This window comes from Magnolia sinica, chromosome 17 (assembly GCF_029962835.1).
Source record: "Magnolia sinica isolate HGM2019 chromosome 17, MsV1, whole genome shotgun sequence".
NCBI lineage: Eukaryota > Viridiplantae > Streptophyta > Magnoliopsida > Magnoliales > Magnoliaceae > Magnolia > Magnolia sinica.
Window position 1 is genome coordinate 1,666,521 of NC_080589.1, and position 18,584 is coordinate 1,685,104.

General features: G+C 41.0%; 2 protein-coding genes across 5 annotated transcripts; both read right to left on the reverse strand.

Moving 5' to 3' along the window:
- Positions 1-2,684: 2,684 nt before the first annotated feature.
- Positions 2,685-10,098, reverse strand: LOC131231309 (protein transport protein SEC23 A). Of its 4 annotated transcripts, XM_058227459.1 has the most exons (7): positions 9,981-10,082; positions 9,500-9,542; positions 7,917-8,740; positions 4,972-6,792; positions 3,603-3,719; positions 3,437-3,508; positions 2,685-3,044 (listed from the first exon to the last, which is right to left on the reverse strand). In XM_058227459.1, exons 3-7 carry the CDS (start codon positions 8,532-8,534, stop codon positions 2,907-2,909), a joined length of 2,766 nt encoding a protein of 921 aa, XP_058083442.1. In that variant the 5' UTR covers positions 8,535-8,740; positions 9,500-9,542; positions 9,981-10,082; the 3' UTR covers positions 2,685-2,906. The 4 variants fall into 4 exon arrangements, 3 of the variants coding, with proteins under 3 accessions (XP_058083442.1, XP_058083443.1, XP_058083444.1); XM_058227460.1 differs by lacking the exon at positions 9,500-9,542 and having other exon boundaries at positions 9,981-10,097; XM_058227461.1 differs by lacking the exons at positions 9,500-9,542; positions 9,981-10,082 and adding an exon at positions 9,863-9,972.
- Positions 10,099-13,247: 3,149 nt separating this feature from the next.
- LOC131231965 (diacylglycerol O-acyltransferase 3-like) lies at positions 13,248-16,750 on the reverse strand. Its single transcript, XM_058228391.1, has 2 exons — positions 16,268-16,750; positions 13,248-14,177 (listed from the first exon to the last, which is right to left on the reverse strand). The coding sequence occupies exons 1-2, from the start codon at positions 16,682-16,684 to the stop codon at positions 13,470-13,472; spliced, it is 1,125 nt and encodes a 374-aa protein (XP_058084374.1). The 5' UTR covers positions 16,685-16,750; the 3' UTR covers positions 13,248-13,469.
- Positions 16,751-18,584: the final 1,834 nt, after the last annotated feature.

Below are 18,584 nucleotides of genomic sequence, written 5' to 3' on the forward strand. Positions count from 1 at the left end.
CGCTCAGTAATTGTTTATTTGGCATATATTAACTCAAACTAGACAATGGAATCTACTGCCCTTAACTTACTATCCTAAAATCAGACTGTTGGAAGGATCCTAACATCTGATGCGTGGACGCTTGCTTGGTGAAAAAAGACCACTGGATATTCTACATTTTTAACCGTCCAATAAATTGTCCGCAAATGCGGTGGACAGATAATCAGATAAACTTAATTTTTGGGTCATGTCGCATCTAAACTAAATCTGATAATTTGGACAGTTAGCTTTAAATTAATTGTGTCCCACATATGCAATTTATAAGTTATTTCTAATTGCCTGCGTATCATCCATAGCGGTCCGCCAGAGCATCAAAGCTTTTCTCTTCTTGGACGTGGACGCGGATTGCCTGCCACTCCGGAAGCTAGTGGGGTCCACCGTACCGGTTTTGAGAAATCCACTCCGTCCATCCGTTTTTCCAGCGCATGTAAGGGATGATCCAAAAAATGAGGAAAATCCAATACTCAAGTGGACCACATGACAGGAAAAAGTGAAGAGAAAAATGACTACCGTTGAATCCTTCCCGGGTCCACTCTTACGTTTATATGCCATCTAAATTAGGGTCCACTCTAATGTTTATATGCCATCTAAATCGCTCGTAACATCATTCCCACTGGGATGAACTGAAAACCCAAAAATATTAGCCTGATCCAAAACTTACAAGGCCCTGCAAATGTTTCAATGTTGTACGTTCAATCCACACCTTTTGATGTTGTGTGGTCCACTCGAGTTTTGGATCTGCCTCATTTTTTGCCCATGTTACAGCACGAGCAGGCACAACGCATAAGTAAAATAGATTTCTCACAAACTCACGGTGGGGATATGAAGGATAGTGAGAATAGTCCGTCCTATGCCTTTGCTCTAGTTTCTATTGAATTACTTTAAAAAAAAAAAAAAAAATTAGCACCTTTGATGCATTTTTATGCATTTTATTTCATACGAACTAGAACTAATATTATGAAAGTAGATTTTTCAAGTACAAAAAGAAAATTTTAAACGAAAATATAACTAATTTTCAAGTAAAAATACTAAAAAAGTAGAGGTCAATGGAAGGTCGCATCTATAGAAAAAAATTACTTATATGTTTGTACAAGTAGGGGCCATGATTCAATGATCACTAACGTTCATATTGTGGGCCCACCATGCATGATCAATGCACAAAAAGTCTACCCGATGCCAAGCTCCAAGTACTATACTATAATCGAAGACCGACAAACTGTTTAGAAGAAGTAATCCAATGGTCCACATTCAAACAGCAGAAGAGAAGATATTCAGATGCTAGAATCTTCCAATCTTCGTACAACTCTCCCCCCAAGCATTGTGGGATGAGACTGATCGGGCGAACCATTTGTATAAACCACCGATGGCACTTCTGAGTTTGTACACGTGAGGGCCGTGGTTCAGTGATCCAAACCATTGAAATACTGGGCCTCAACGTGGATGGGCAACAAAGAATCCCCAAGAGTAGAGATGTCTTAACCCTTCAAAACGTGGCCACCGATTAGGGACGCAGATTGTGTGGTGGCAGGACTCTGTGGGGCCCCTGTCCATCTGTTTGCCAGCTCATTTTAGGCATTGAGCCCCAAATTGAAGCATATCCATTGCTAAAGTGGACCAGTGGGGATAAGGATGTCCACCGTTGAAACCTTCCTAGGCTCGCAGTGATGTTTATTTGTCATAGTTCATAAGGTCACACAAACCCAGGCTTGGAGAAGTTTTGAGCCCACTGATCCCTGTGGTGTGGTCGACTTGAGCTTTGGTTGCGCTTCAATGTTGGGCTTATGGTTTAAAATGAGCTGGCAACATGGATGAAACAGGGTCACCGGGGAATCCATGTCCACTGATTAGGGCTTGAAATCTGCATTAATCACGAGACCTTCTACTTTGATACTAAATTGATGCATGACAATTAACCACTTGCTTTAAAAGCTCGAACTGTTAGAACATGGCGAATCAATCTATTTATCTCATAGCTCAGGCCCCACATCTTATGTGTTAAAACCTTAGCCAAATCCTCCAACCCCAAATTACATGGGTACTGCATCACACAAGCCACCCGCTTCACAGGGGCCGCCAACCCCAAGTGTGCCCCTGCATCCCACATGCAACCCCACTCGAGCTTGGTGTGAAAATGCCCTTGCATTAGTAGTTCACAATAATAGAAAACAATGGACAACTACCCAAAAACATCCAAATACACATGTATGGCTGGATTAGTTTGATTTTTTGAAGTGTCCCACTTTCATAGCTGGTAACGTTGTATCACACAGGTTCAATACCATATCACAACCCACAACTTTGGTAGAATAAGCACATTCTACAAGTGTTGCAGAGTGGATACAGGGAAGAAAGCCTTTCCATCACTTCTCGAAACATTAGATATTCACGCAGGATTGAAGGATTGAAGAGGCCAATCACGGCACACGTGCCACCATGCCCCATGTATGTGGGATCTGAGCCTTGTGATATTGCCTTGACCCAAAAACCACGCTGCCCCACTCGTCAACCAGCCTACTTTTGATAATTGAAAACCCCATAATACCAATTGAGAAACGATGAAGCCAGTTAATCACACAACATCGCAGAAAAATGGTGTGGCAAATCCTGAAAGCAATTTGAAACCAACTGGTGTGTGTTTTAACATGGAATGAAAGCTTTCTTCAATTTTATTCAGAACCTCAAAAAATTGGAAGACATGGTATCTACAGGTGGGTCTCAGAAATCAAAACTGTACTTCCATAAAACATGCTTGCTTGAATTTATACACATTCTAAACATGGTACACTTGATTCCGCTGTGACTTCATATATTTTAAAAGAAAAGAAAAGAAAAGAAAAAGCCGTTAAAATTTCATCATCCTCCACTCGTTAGGCTGGTTCGGGCGGCACAAGTTTCAGGCTACGCATCCACTCGCAGAAACTAAAATCATCTGAGTGAAGGAAGCTGCTCTTTAACCTGGCCCTTCGTTCTGTCGTCAATGATCGCAGCTGAGGGAATCTTGCTTCCTGCAGTTAGCAAAGCCACATGTTTGCATTACTGCAAATCGTCTTAGTTCTTAGAGACTGTTTGGCGGCTGAGACCATCTCCCGATCCAATTGGATAGGAGATAACCCTTGATCATTTCCTTTTGGGAGGGAAATGAAACAGAAGGGGAACAGCAATTTTGTTTTTAGTACCTGTCTTCTTCCGAGTGAGACATTTAGGACTAGACTTTTTGGATTCAAGTCCTTCAAGATTTACAGGAAAACCCGAATAATTATGGTTTCTCTCACAATAAAAGGGACCCTATAGGGTTTTACGATCAAAGCATTACGTTTTCATGCAAACCAAACCGATTCCAATTAAAATAGTCACTATCGAAGACTCTGAAGATGTGATAGAGGAGGATGCATGATACCTGATTGTAAGGAGGATCTTTGCGGGCAGGTATTAGCCGAGAAGAGAAGTACCGAGCCTGAGAGCTTCCCTCCTGCAGAAGAATTACAAGTGAATACCATTTTGAGAATGAAACTGGCTTATGACCACACTCAAAAGAACAGAAACATGGGCAGAAGAAAACAAACTTTGAATGCAAGGATCCGGGGAGCGGGAAACCGATGCTCCGTGAGCTCTTCTGCTAATGTTCTACAAGCTGCTAAAGCAGCCGCACATCTCCCTTCTTGAGTCGCAAGCTCAGCACCCTGAAATCATTAAAAGAAAATTATATTGAGCATCGCCAAGATAATTTATGAGGAAGATGAATGAAAAGGTAAAGCTGCAAATTCTCGAGGGGCAGTAAGAAAATATAACCAAATTCCAAAAAAGCAGATCTGTTTTATGAAAAGGGTGGTGAAAATGTGACCCTCTGCCATCTCGGGTTCCAAGAGCCCAAGTAAAAGAGGAAGAATGATGAATGGTGGGCCAGCCAATCATAAGACTTTTGCCAATCTACCATTTAAAAGCCTACCCCAAATTACAAGGAGAAGGCAGAAGGGCTGATTTGGGTGCCACTTAAAAATGAGTTTATTTCATTCTATTTAATCGTAGTTATGTATTAGAGATCAATTTTTTTGGTAGGATTAAAAACATAACTAACGATTTTTATAAACTATGATCTCTAATACGAAATTGATGTTAACTAAAATGAGATGAGCTCATTTTTAAGTGGCACCCAAGGGTTCCCTAAGATGATGGTGATGTAAACTTGATCTGTAATGGAATTCTAAAATTTCCTCCATTATAAACTACAGCTAAATTGGAAGAAAGGTGATTTTTAACAAGAAACGCCCAGGGCTTTGCAATGAAAATCTTGTCAAATTCGTCCAAGGCACTATCAAGCATGAATGGACCGGGATTCGGAATGAATGCTGTTTTAGGGAAACCAAAAATTCTACACTTCACCCATCCACCCTAAATAATAAAGTGACGGAAGCGAGGCAAGGGGTTACTCCCTCTGCCCTTAGATACAAGAAACTTCGAGACTTTGGTGAAAGGTCAAGCATGGATTCGTAGGGGCACAAGAAAAATCAGGTCTCCGTGCATGAAAAACCAGGTCATGATGAGATGAGAGCCCTGGGATGTTATGATGCATCAGCACTTATTATTTGAATTTACAACTCACCAGGCGGTAAAGGAAAAAAAAAAAAACAAAAACAAAAAAGATCTCTAAATGCCTAAGATGGATGTTCTGATAATAAGAGAAGGGAACAACTACCCTTATTGGCCCTCATTCTTTCTACTTCTGGTAATTCAAAAGTACAAAGTTAGACTATCGGGTGGTGCAGGTATCAATCATTGTGGGTGCAAACAACAATTCCCTAAAGAAATTTCTATTGCTAAAAAGGCCAAAAATATCACCAAGAAAAGTTATAAACCAAAGACAACTTTAAAAAGAAAAAAAAAAGAAAAAAAAAAGCAAAAAATCTAGTGCGAGTGAGGCCCAGAACAGCATACCAACCAAATGAAAACATCCGTTCCATGGTCAAGCACGACTGCCACATCAGACTGCATGGCAAGATCATATGCCGGCAATTCCTCAAATGTGCCTCCTTCACGATGCATTAGGCAGCGAGGTGCGACCATCCGGAGCGACAAATCGAATGGTGCATGCAAGAACAAATTTCTCAAGACACATCTTTCATCTTCATGACCGATGATACTTCCTAAAAGAGGTCCCCTTCTAAGATGGAACAAGTTCTCTGGCAGCGAAGAAAGCTCCTTGGGGAACTGATAGAGCTTTGACTTCGGTAGTTTGTGCCCAAATTTTGAAGCCACATCCTTCACCCTTTCGTCTATGGTTAGCCGCATATCTACTGCATCCAAAGAAGTTTTGGCTTGCAAGACAGTCTTCTTAGCAATGAGAACTGCAGCCACCTCATCTTGAATGCTCTCGAGATAGGATGATATGCTATCCATTGCTGGCAACCTGACAGTAATCACTCTAGAAACGTCGGCTTGGCGGACATTCGAATAATGGACTGCAAACTGGAAGAAAATATGGTCACTCTTAATGTCATCGTTTGCTTCCATGAACAGCGTGAAGCTCTGAGTTTCTTCAACACTTAGCATTTGAATGCAAGTAGCATTGTCATTTTTGAAAGTTTCATAAGCATCTGAAGGTGCCTCTACACATGGCCCTATGACATGAGTTACAAGAATATCATCCGAGCAACGTATCTCAAGCAATCCTTGAGAACCTGCTGCCCTTGTAGACGCCCTTTGCAAATTCATGCCAAAAGCCTCCCCAAAATCATCGTGAAGAACCAGCACACCGCCAGAAGCTTTTGCAAGAGGCTGCAAAACAGGAACTCTTACCGGACACGTTCCAGCGCATAGAATATCGACCACTGTGTTGTGCCGATGAGCCTCATGACCAACGCGTTCCATATAATTCAGTGCTGTTTTCTCCATATATGGATAGTTGGGATGAACAAATGAATGGGAAACTGATCCAGGACCATACGTATTTGGACCACCAGCACATACCAGGATTCTGCAATTACCCCCTGACCTTTTAACCACCCCACAACCCATTTCTGCTGAGGGCCCTTGAATTATGGCAAGTGCGACCTCCACTGCCGTACCAATGCATCGGTCCCTTGATGCTTCAGGCAACTTCAGTTTGTAGGGACTCATAGATGAGAATATAGTGTGTGCAACAGGAAGCGATGCATGAATAGGTGCCAAGTAAACACCAGCCCCATAAATCAACGCATTCAATGACTCTTGAGTTGGTGATCTGTTGCCCGGAAGCACATCTGCAGATGCCAGAGATCCCTGTGTGAAGTCATAAACCGATACGGTCCGACCATATGAAATGATTCCGATTCTTGTACTTGGGGAGAGGGAATCAACAAAAGCATGCAAGGAGCTCTGGAGATGCTGAAGGTGGGCTTCATCCAAGCACTCATCTATAACCAGAAAAATGGGTGCAGACATTCTTGACTCGGATACTGGAACAAACCCAGAACGTATGCTTCCAGGCTGAACATAATCAACCATTGGGGATGAGAGTTCCGGCCAGTTTCCAAGGTCTTCCCTGCTAGCCGCTACATATTGTTCTTCACACCCATTTAGGTTTTTGCAAATTACACACTGCCACTTCCCTGAGGCAAGAATAATACTACAATATAGATTTGAATAAGCTCCGCAGTTTTCGCAACGATGTGGGTCACACTGTACTATTTGAGGACCTGGTGCAATCTCCCTACCGGGAGAAACCAATGCACCAAATCCCAAGCTCGAGATATTTGCTAGCCTTTTCTGTTTCAAGACCTGTAAATGAAACAGCAATAAGAATACATTTTTATTGTTATAGTCATTAAATAAATAAAACTAAAAAATATAGGTTTTCTGTGATCACTAAACTGGTTGTAGGTTAGCTTAACATACAACCCTCTTACATGCCAGTATGTCATGTGTAGGACATCTGAGGTGCACAAAAAGTTATGATTTTTCGATTAGGCCATAAAGTTAGCCCTGGGGGTTTCATGAGGTAACTCATTTAGTGGACCATCTGGATTTTGTGCCCACATCACGTGTCACAAGTTCTCAAGAAGTTCTAATGAGAACCGGTTCCCAGGAGAGCTCTCTATCTATCAATCTCTCTCTCTATATATATGTGTGTGTGTGTGCGCGCGCGCGTGTGCGGGAAATGGTACTATGAGGTCGACCTCATGGGAAGTTCCCATGAGGTCAAGCTGTGTGGGCCCCACCGTGATGTGTCAAACATCTACCCCATTAGTCAGATACACCATTCCATGGTGGGCCACAAGCTTAAAAATCAAGTCAATCCATGACTTGGGTGGGCCACACCACATGCAACAGTTGAGAGGGGTTATCCTCCCATTAAAACATTCATAATCATTTATTGGGCCCACTGAGATGTGGTTCATAAATCTAGACCATCCATTGTGTGTCTCCCACTTGAATGAGGGATCAGACCAAGTTTCAGCCACATCCAAAACTCAGGTGGGCCCCACAAAGTACTTTTATATGTTTTAGGCATGTCTTCACATGGTTTTAGAAGGTATGGCCGACCTGAGTTCCTTATATGACTGATTTTTGGAATAACCATAAACTAAAGGGGACCCATCAAATTCACGGTGTTGATGTTCGACACACATCACAGTGGGGCCCACACAGCTCGACCTCATGGGAACTTCCCATGAGGTAGACATCATAGTACCATTTCCCTATATATATATATATATATATATATATATATATATATATATAGAGAGAGAGAGAGAGAGAGAGAGAGAGAGAGAGAGAGAGAGAGAGAGTTCAGGACAAATGAATTCCAATACAAGTCTAAGCCAAGTGATATTACATAAAGTCTAAGATTGTAGAAGTATAAGATAATAGAAAATGTAGCCACAGGGATACGAAGACAGTACCTTGTGAGCAGAGAATAGGACATACGGTGATGCCCCATTGATCGTTGACTCGGCTGTAGAAGAAGAGGCGTGTGACCACGACCCGGCTGACCCATTCGAATGAGGTAGAAGAGAAGATGTTGGCAACGGCAAACTAGAGGAAGAAAAGGAAACTGGCTCAGGTGATGCAGGTGTCCGAAAAGGCACTGCTGCTGGCTTGAGTGGTGAGGAAAAGACAGGCGGACCTGGGGGAGTATTGAATTGAGGAAGAGGAGACAGACGGGGTGGAGTACTGAATTGAGGAACTGGAGACAGACCAGGGGGAGTATTGAATTGAGGAACTGGAGACGGACCAGGGGGAGTATTGAATTGAGGAACTGGAGGTGGACCAGGGGGAGTATTGAATTGAGGAGCTGGAGGCAGACCTGGGGGAGTACTGAATTGAGGAGTGGGTGATGGACGGGGAGGAATAATGAAGTGAGGAATTGGACTTCTGGTTTTGATGCCATTAGCTGGTGAAAGGCGTGAGTCTTGTGGGGATCTCTGCGGGGAAAATCCGGTTGTTACTGGGGAAGAAAATGAAGGTCTTCTGTCTGAACAAGACGCACGAGTGTTCGGTGGTGGGGGTGAAGTAGCCATCGAATTTTGGCTAATAAATCAACCAAATTTTTTTTCCAAAAAACATTGGAACTGAATTCAGAGACGTGGATTTGAGTTAAACCCAAATAGGAGCTGAGAGCATACGTATAACAGAAGATCGCCACTTCTAAGAAATATAAACAGGTTTTAATGGAAAGCCCACTTCCTGAAGATGGGTTTTGAGGATTTAACCTAATCCTTTCAATCTGCAGATAATACAAAAGGAATTAATCAGCAGCTTACTGTCAAGAAACTAACTGAAAACCCAAATAGATAATCTTTATAGTCGAAACGCAAATTTAAAAAGATATAGATTTTCGTTAAAATCCATTTAGATGTGAATGGGGACAAAATTAATAGTTATCGATTTGCCTGGAAACAGCATTTCTCCAAATTAGAATCTGAAAATAAGGCTGTTTGGATGGCATAGGGTTCTTGTACTTGAAGGTGACCAAAAAAGAAAAAAAGAAAAAAAGAAAAAAAGAAAAAAAAGGCACTCCAACTTGACAGTTGTGTCATTTCAACTCGCAGAAGAAAATGTGCCATTCATGATATGGACAGAAAGCATTCGTGTCGAGGTTTTTCAAGCCTGGCCAAATGCTCTGTAAATTAAATATATTTTTGTCATCAAACGAGAGCCCAAAAATCGATAAGAAAAACGTAAAAACCAACAAATTATCGATTTCAACTACCAATTTCCTGACTAAATATAATAGAGTTCCGAACAAAACCCAATTCAGGAAACAGATTTCTAATGAGAATCTGCCTAAAAGAAAATCCAGGTCACACTTGAAAAGGAATTAACAATTGAATTGGGCTGAAATGGCCGTTCCTTCAATGATGGAACATATTCTTGATTTCAAGTAGCAAAATGTTGAATAAATACAACAGAATTTCGATTGAAACCCAATTCAAATAAACAGATTTCCAATGAGAATATGCATAAAACAAGATTCTGTTCATACTGGAAAAGGGAGTACTAATCAAATTGGTCTGAAATTGCTGTTCCTGCAACGGAGTGTATTCTCAATTTCGAGTATCAACTTCTTGAATAAATACAACCCAATTTCGATTGAAACCCAATTCAAATAGACAAATTTCTGATGAGAATCTGCGTAAAAGAATATTCAGCTCACACCAGAAACGGGGGTACGGATCGAATTGGGCTGAAATAGACATCTCTTCAATGATGGAACATTTTCAAATTTTGAATATCGACTTCTTGAATATATAGAACCGAGTTTCAATCGAAACCCAATTCAAATAAGAGAACTTCCAATGAGAATCTGCGTAAACAAATATTCAATTCAAACCGGAAAAAGGAATACCGATTGAATTGGCCTGAAATGGCCGGTTATTCAATGCAGGAAGGGATTTCGATTGAGACCCAATTCAGGAAAAGAAACGATTTGGGGTTTTGAACCAATTTCAGCTCGTTTCTCATACCTGGTATATACACAGAAGCTTCGATCATTTTCTGTTTTTCTTTCTGTCTGTTTCTTGAGAAGAAGAAGGAGAAGGAGGGAGAGAGCTGTGGCTGAAAGACACTGCCGGCTTTTTAGGAGAGGAGAAAATGCTATGGCCGCTCGTGGGAGTAGGATTTCTAATCCTACTCGATTCTCTCCCACACGTGCCAATGTGGAGCATGCGTGTGACAGGCTCCTTCATCAGGTGGGCCCATCGTGCGTCTGCAGTGGAAGAGAAGGCGATCAATCCCGGTCTTCAGAGGGGCCACGTGTGTATGAAGGAAATGGACGGTTGAAGGAAAATTGATCCGCGTTCACATTAATTGTGCACGTTTGGTCCATCTGATGATGACTGGACGGGCCTGAATTTGGGAACATGGAATCCACCGAGGGATTTTTCTGATTGGTCCTCAACACACGTGCTAAGAAGGGTTGGATTTGATATCTTCTCCTGCGAGTAGCTATTGCAGGGGTAAGCAAATTTCTACACACTTGTAGGGAGCCCGTGTAACAAAAAGCTACGTGGGGCCCACAAATATGTCTGTGTGAAATCCACTCTGTCCATCATTTAATGCAGATCATGTTAGGACGTGAGGACAAAAATCATCCACATCCAACCCTCAAATGGGCCACACCATAGGAAATAGTTCCCACCATTCAAACATTCCTGGGCCCACCTGGTGTTTATATGCCATCCAATCCGATGAAGGGCAAACACAAATATCAGACTGATACGAAACTTAGCTGGGCCCAAAGAAGGTTTCATCAGTAGGATACCCCATCTCACTTTTTCTTGTAGCGTGGCTTACTCGAGTTTTGAATCTGCCTTATTTTTAGGAGACGTGTCCTTATCTGGTCTAGCTCAACTTCTGTACAGAGACAGACATTAGGGTGGACCCTACAGAAGATGGTGTGGGGCTCACCATGGTGTATGCATGGCATCCAACCAACCTCACATGGTTGCCCCATAATGAAAATAGATGCTCCAATAATCATACCTATCCAACCATCAAGTAGGCTATCCCGCGAATGTCGCGGTTTTTGGCAGTTGTCCGATATTTTCGATCATGTGGCCTACATGACACTTGGGTCAGCATAATATCCAGCCATCCTTTTTCCATGATGGGGCAACCATTGCTGGATGAATTGGATATCATATATACATTATGGTGGGGCCCCACATGTAGCTAGCTAGTTGCACGAATTTTCCATCTGCAACAAGTTGCGTGTGGGATCTTCCCCAAAGGTGGAATGAGTATGCTTAAATTTAAATTTAAAAAAATAAAAAATAAAAAAAAATCCAAATTCCAATCTCAATTTCTTTCAATTTGAATCTGATGCTGCCCAAACAGCAACTTAGAAAGCTCACTCAGCAACGCCTAACACACTTTTCAAGTTACCACATCTCATGGCTCTCCCTCTCTCTCTCACACACAAGATCAAAGCAAAACTAAAACGAAATCGCTACCGTTTGTCATGCGAAAGGGGAGCCCACTAACGCAAGATGGTGAGCATTCTATTCATGGTCTCACCTGAAAACCATCTGATTAGCCTGAAATGACCCAAGTTGGTGAACCATCCTTCATAGTTGTCTGGTTTATCAACCAATACAGAGCATTTGTGGAAGTGGGTCCGGCTGTGCGCCAATAAGTCTAGAGAAGAAACGGTGCGTTGGACCCACAGAACAAAAATGAACAATCCATCTCTTGGGCCTTCCTACAGATTGCTCAAACAATTCTAATAACTATTACTTCAAATCTTCAATGCATTTCACAATGAATGTCGAAGACCATTGATGGATGGTCAGGATTTGCCATGGTTACTCTAGAAAGAGAGAGCTTAATTATGTTATGGCTAGAGTTGCTATCCTTAATCATTAAATTTCTTATTACTCACTCATGGCAAAGTTTGAAAGAAATAAATTAATAATAATAATAATAATAATAAGAGGCTTAAGCTTTAAAAAAAAAGAAAAAAAAAAAAAGAAAAAGAAAAAGAAGAGTTACTCTGGTATGAAGCAATGAATCTATTTGAAGAGACTTATTTCTACCAAAGAAACCCATGTGTAAAGAAGGAAGAATCAACTTCCCAATGAATTGATTCTTTTTCTCTACCACTTTGTGCTTTTGGAATAATGTTGAGAGTATGATTTAAGAATCACAATCCATGAGAGAATAGCGACGCATGTTTATGAATGCTTGAATGCCAACCTAAGACCCAACTGGAATGCAATCCAGCAATACTTCAAAGGCATCTGGTATCGCTTAATCATGCAGAAATTAACAATATTCGATATGGTTCATGAGATATTCATTCATTCATCATCATCATCTAAGCCATCACTCAAGATGGTATGGCCCTTATTGTGAGGCCCACATTGATGAATGTATTTTATATCCATGTTGTCCCCTCTGTTTTGCCAGATCATTATAAGGACATGAGTCCAAAAATGAAGAGCATCCTATTATCAGGTGAAATAGAAAACAGTGGTGATTGAACTCCCTAACATTAAAAACTTCCCCTAGCCACTAATGTTTCCATAATGTTTATTTGCTATCTAATCTATTCATAATGTCTCATAAACTTGGATGAAGGAATATGGTCCACCTGAGAGTTGGATCTGCTTCAGTTTTGGGCTCATGCCCTAAAATGATATGGAAAAAGGCATGGACAGTGTGAATGTAGAATACATAAATCAAAGTGGGCCCCACGATAAGGGCCATACCCTCTTAAGTGAGGCTGGGGCCACACTTAATCCACTCCCATTTTACATAATCAAACAATCTTAGTCCACTTCTCCAGTTCACTCGAATGATCTCAGTTCTATTTCCGTCCATCTTTTTACTCATCTGTTTCCAATACCCTTATTTCAACTACACTCCTAGAACATGTTTTTCTTTAACAGCACAACGTTCCGTCTCAAAGAAGTATGGATGTTTTTAGCCACCCATCATTATGTCCCATAAAGTATGGCTGGTCTTAGGTCCATCGTATAAAATTTCCTCGCCAGTTTGATTGGAACACGATAATCACATAAAACTTCATAGGCATATCTCCACTTTTTCCACCATCTCCAATTTTCGGAGGCTTAGAACTAAAAATCTATATAAATCCAAAGTGAAATCACCAACAAACACTCCATAAGACCCGAGTAAGATGCAATCCGGTGGCCCATCAAACGTCAAAAAATTGCCTAATTACAGAGAGATAAACAATATTTGCTATAAAATTCATGAGATTATTCATATCAAAATTAATTCTATCTGCATTTGAAGGGAAATCATCGACAAGCACCGGTTAAATCTACATGAGTATTTACATGAGCTTATATCTAAACTCCCAAACTGCTAAATATTATCAGAGAACTCCTCTGAAAGTGCTACCAAATCTACATCTTCCATTGAAATCAAGCTTTCAAGCTTAAAGAGTACAATCTTGGAAAGGAGCAATAGCTAAGGCAAGAGCATTCTCAAGCAGCCACCAGACCCACATCCTTCTTGTCCCCAAAGAAATTAGCCACAATTGCGTCCACATTGTCTAAACCAACGCCGATGCATAGAGGATTGGTTGCTGGCCTAATGGCATCCTCCCCCTTGCCGATAACACTATCATTACAGCAATTGAGGACCCTCACGTTTGGGCCGTCCCTGCACTTGCCCATGCACTTGCACCCGACAACAGCACCTTCGATCCCAACCTTTCTCTCGAATTCCTCCAACAGCACTACTGCTCCTGATTTCTTGCACTTTCCCCCCATACAAACCTCAATCCTTTCAGCTGATGTCCCAACTGCTACGCCATTCGCACTGCTAAAACTAGTACCGCATTTGTGCCCACGGGCTGACAGACTGCTATTTTCGACTGTGTCCTTCATTGCAGTTTTATGTTCTTGAATCAATACGTTTGGAACAGTTATTGATGCTTCTGCCTGAATTGCTTGAGGTTTGTCTATGTTGGCTTCTGTGAGAACCCCGCTTCTGAGGCGGCTCATGTCAACCACCTCTCCGCACTCGCTGTCGCTTGATTCGGAGGAAGAGCTTGAGGTGTCTTCTTTACCAGCCATGGCTTTCATCCGAGCGGCTTTCATTGCAGCCTTCTCTTCTTTCCTCTTTCTCTTCATCTCCTTCTCTTCTGATCGAAGCTGTTGCAACTGTGCCAGTAGAACTTCTGCTGCTTCCTGCATATAAAAGCACAAACAATTCAGCTTAAATGGCTCCAATCATTGCTCCTCTTTTCACCCACAAATTCAAGCCAATGCTCCTTTTTTAATTAACAAATACAAATGGGCAGTGTGGAAGAACGAAATTTCATGTCTCTAGAGGCACCAAATCACTTCTGAAAATCATTATACAGTTTTCAGCATCACTATCTAATGGGTGGAATTAAAAAGATCAACACAGAAAATTCGAGGACCATTGCAACATCGATATATGAGGTTCGGCTTCGAAGCTCTCAGTTAAGATCTTCAAGTTGACGAGAAGTCTAGCCCAAACTAAACCCAAGAACTTCTGAAAATCATTATACAGTTTTCAGCATCACTATCTAATGGGTGGAATTAAAAAGATCAACACAGAAAATTCAAGGACCATTGCAACAACCATAAATGAGGTTCGGCTTCGAAGATCTCAGTTAAGATCTTCAAGTTGACGAGTGAACAAATACAATCTACAAGTCTAGCACAAACTAAACCCAAGAACTTCCCCAAAAGTTTGAATTTGAAAAAAAAAAACAGAAATTAAAAACAGAAATGCATATCCCAAATGGTAGAACTATTCTGTAATCCAAACTACAGGAAATTTACTTGGACTAGCCAGAGAATTAAAGCATTCCAAAGAAAAAAGAAGTCCTTGCAAGATTTGTTCGCCCCCCACCCCCCCAAACCACTGCTGAGAATTCTTTACCAAAATTGAGAATTTGCAGATTTTGTGCTGGTCAAATTATTTCAGTTTCATCAATCCTAATCATAAAACATCTTAAATTAGAAAAAATCACCGAAACAAAAATGAATTCAATCCACTACTGTAAGAGAATTAACAGATTTAAAAATCCAACATATAATTAAAAACCAATCACACCCACTAATCAAAATTCGAGATTATGTTACTTTTATTGGAATTTCAACCCAGGTTGTAGGACCAAACGGACCAAAAAGGAATGATAAAGCCCTCACAACCGAATTGACTAAGATTTGTCTCTTGCGCCAGGAGAGGGATTAGCTATGCCCACTTCGAACTCAAACAAATTCAAACTCAACTAGCTACAGCTAGGCATGCACTCAACCCTGAACACAACACATCTTACAACTTTGACCGTATTGACTGACTCTTCTCAAGATCTCAAAATTGTTGGACATGGGTATGTGGGGCCACTTGTAAGCAATCATTAGTGGGTGGGTCCCATGCAAGTTTCCTTTGTATGCAATTATTCTTTCTTTCTCTCGGGTGCAAGCCTCATCCAAACTCCTCGACCCTTCCCTTTAAATAGGATGGGATCCCTAGTAGACGGCATCCAATAGTTTTTAAGTCGAAAGAGAAAATAGGAGGAAAGTGAGTTTTATATGCAATCTGTCAATTTAACCCGATCTTATACGATCCAAGACATTGACCAAAATTCAGGACCATCCTAACCGTAGAATCAAAGGGGTGATCAGATCTCTCTACTCTTGTAGTGGTTAAACGGATCACTAGATGTGCACCATCCATCTTCAGCTTTTGTGAAGGTCCCAAGATCGTGTAGACTGTTGGATCCTACAGGCCCACCCATCCAGACCCTTTTTTGTAATCCAAGGATTCTTGTGGTTCTGGTGATCCAGCTACAGCTACAGGAGAACCAGGAACAGAGAGCTCTTCCCCTTTTTCCGCCTGACTATTTGGTCTTAAGAAATTGTGTTTACAGATGTTTTATCAATTTATTTCAATTTCGTTTGGATCTGCTACAAATTCAATTCTCTTTATTAATCCGTTCATACATATTTGATACTTGGATAAAATTTCATGTGATGAACAATTTATGAAATTAGTTTTTTATTTAATTTTAAAACAAAACCAAGTTATAAAAGAGAAAGAGAAAGAAACACAAATACTTGCAGATCTAATCAAAACCCACATAAAAAACCTAATCCAAAAGACATTGAGCAAATGAAAATTCAATCAAACCAATCCAATCCGAAGATGGTTTTGAAAAACGGTCGATTAGACAGAAAACCCTTTTCATTCCATAATTCACAGAATTAATGAAAAGCCCATCTCAGAAAAAGCAGAATCTTACCGAGATTGTCTTTCCCTTGACTTCTCCGATAAGACTCTCGCCGGTTTCGAGGCCAAAACCCATCCCGGAAAAAGCCGACAAATCCCTCGACAGCCCTTTAACCAATTTCAGCCTCTTCTTTATCATTGCTGCTTCTGGATTCTTCTCCTTCTTCTTCCCGCCGCACTTCGGCGAGACGGCATAATAACACAAGTGCCCGTCGTTGGAGAATTCGGAACCGCCATAGAATTTCCTCGACCGTATGGAAACTTTAGAATCTCGAGAACCGCTCGTGAGAGACAGCTTGCCGGAGAGCCGGTTTCCGGTGATGGATAGGCCGGAAAGAGAGGGTTCTCTGAAGTGAGTTTCGAAGTCAGGCCGAGATCCGGCGCCGGAAACGCAGGCAAGTGGCCGGAAAGCGATGCCGGAGACCTCCATTGCCCGAATCTGACGCCGGAAATCGGACGAAGAGAGATGCAGTAACGAAGGTTTCCTCTTCTGCAGCGGTCTTATGAAGGAAGCTGGAGGAAAGGAGGAGGAAGGACCAACCGTATTGACACGTGGCAGATTCTTATTGGCTCATGCTAGGGTAGAGATGACGTGGACCTATTGAATGGTTTGGCGCCTGGAGACTCGTGACGGTTTTCGGTTTGCCACACTCCGCCTCATGCTTCGACGCTCCAGACACGCGTTTGGGAAGAGCAGAGGCCGTTGGATCTTTTCACTGAGGATTGGACGGCTGTGATTCAGACAGTTTATGCCACGTCCTTGCCCACGTTGCGAGAGAATTCTGCACGATCCGACGGAATTTTTTGAAGGACGAGAATACCCTTCTATCTATCAGGGAGAGGTAGGTTCCTCTACCGTTCTTGTAGAGGAAATTTTGGTGTAGCTAGCTGCATGTGGGGTCCACCGTAGTGTATGTATTAAATCCATACCGTTCATATGGTAATAACCACCATTAAAATTTAAATTCCCTAAAATTACATCATATAGTCATCATATTTACAACAACTGAATTTACAGGTTTCTCGGTCGTTTCCTATTCTTTTCTTTGATATGGCCCAATTGATAATCAGATCAATCTGATTTGAAACACATCCAATTATCATAACAGTTACATCATGATGGACGGTTTAGATTTCATATAAAAATGAAGGTGGGCCCCACGTAAGCTGGTCAGACGAAATTCTCATCTACAACAGTCGGCACTATACATTAATAGAATCATACGGTACGCGCATGCCGATGTTTTGTGCAACATACTTTGGCTTTTCAATTCAGGCAAGTGGGTCCACTTCTTGTTAATCCAAACCATTGGTCTGTCGAGTCCCATCACTAACTGGTGAGTGATTAATAATTCAAATTTTAACATTCTAAATACAAATATTTTTTTAATCATGTGGATCGTTTAACCGTCCATTTTACACGCCATATATCAGACTCTTTCCATCGTCCCACCAATGATAATTCATTTAAATCATCCATCGAAGTAGGCCGTATCATACGGACGGTGTGGATTGTCGAAAAATATAGAAAACAATCTGGAAGCACTAGAATATCAGTGCATCTAAGGTGCGTGGATCCGCAACCATTAAGGGTATTTTTGTGATTTATAATTTGCTAAGGGCATAAATGGAAAGTAAAAGTGATTTAACGTAAAGAGCATGATGACGTGTAAAGGTATGACAGAATCCGAATAAAGAAACTTTCTATTTTTAGAACAGCATCTGTGGACTGTAGCCGGGAATGCTCTGTGATAAAAAAATATTTGATACGATGAGAGATTATGATAATATATACACGTGCATCCGTATCTGATATATCTAGAATATAATATTCTCAAAATAGACCACTCAAACGATCGATCCAAATCCAGATAGATAATTTGTTTATTAATTTATATTTAATAATATTTTAAATGGCCGATTGAAGGACAGAAAATGGTTGGTTAAAATTTAAAATAATAAATGGTCTAAATACAACAAATCAGATGTCAATTAATAAAATATTAGTATTTATCAAGATATATTTTTAGCAGATTACTATATGAACGGTTTATATTTTGTTATATCTACTATATTTGTATAATATTTTTGTGGATGCATATGAACTTTCGTACTCTTACGAGTATATCAAATAACACTCGTAAATAATATTCGCGAGGTATATCCTCCCGTTACATCCGGACGTGGGTTTCCTGCGAAAGCCTTTCGCACGAAGTTCCAACGCTGAGACGCTATGTGGGGTCCACTGTGATATTATGAAGAAATCCACTCCGTCCATCTGTTTTAAGAGATTATTATAATACATGTGACCAAAAATGAGGCAAATATAA

Coding starts and splice junctions, on each gene's coding strand:
- LOC131231965 (XM_058228391.1), bottom strand. CDS start 16,684: ATGGAGGTCTCCGGCATCGCTTTCCGGCCACTTGCCTGCGTTTCCGGC. Junction 14,178..16,267: donor TCAAGGGAAAGACAATCTCG/GTAAGATTCTGC, acceptor TTTTATATGCAG/GAAGCAGCAGAAGTTCTACT.
- LOC131231309 (XM_058227460.1), bottom strand. CDS start 8,534: ATGGCTACTTCACCCCCACCACCGAACACTCGTGCGTCTTGTTCAGAC. Junction 3,720..4,971: donor CGGATGTTTTCATTTGGTTG/GTATGCTGTTCT, acceptor TAATGATTTCAG/GGTGCTGAGCTTGCGACTCA. Junction 3,509..3,602: donor CCCGGATCCTTGCATTCAAA/GTTTGTTTTCTT, acceptor ATTCTTCTGCAG/GAGGGAAGCTCTCAGGCTCG.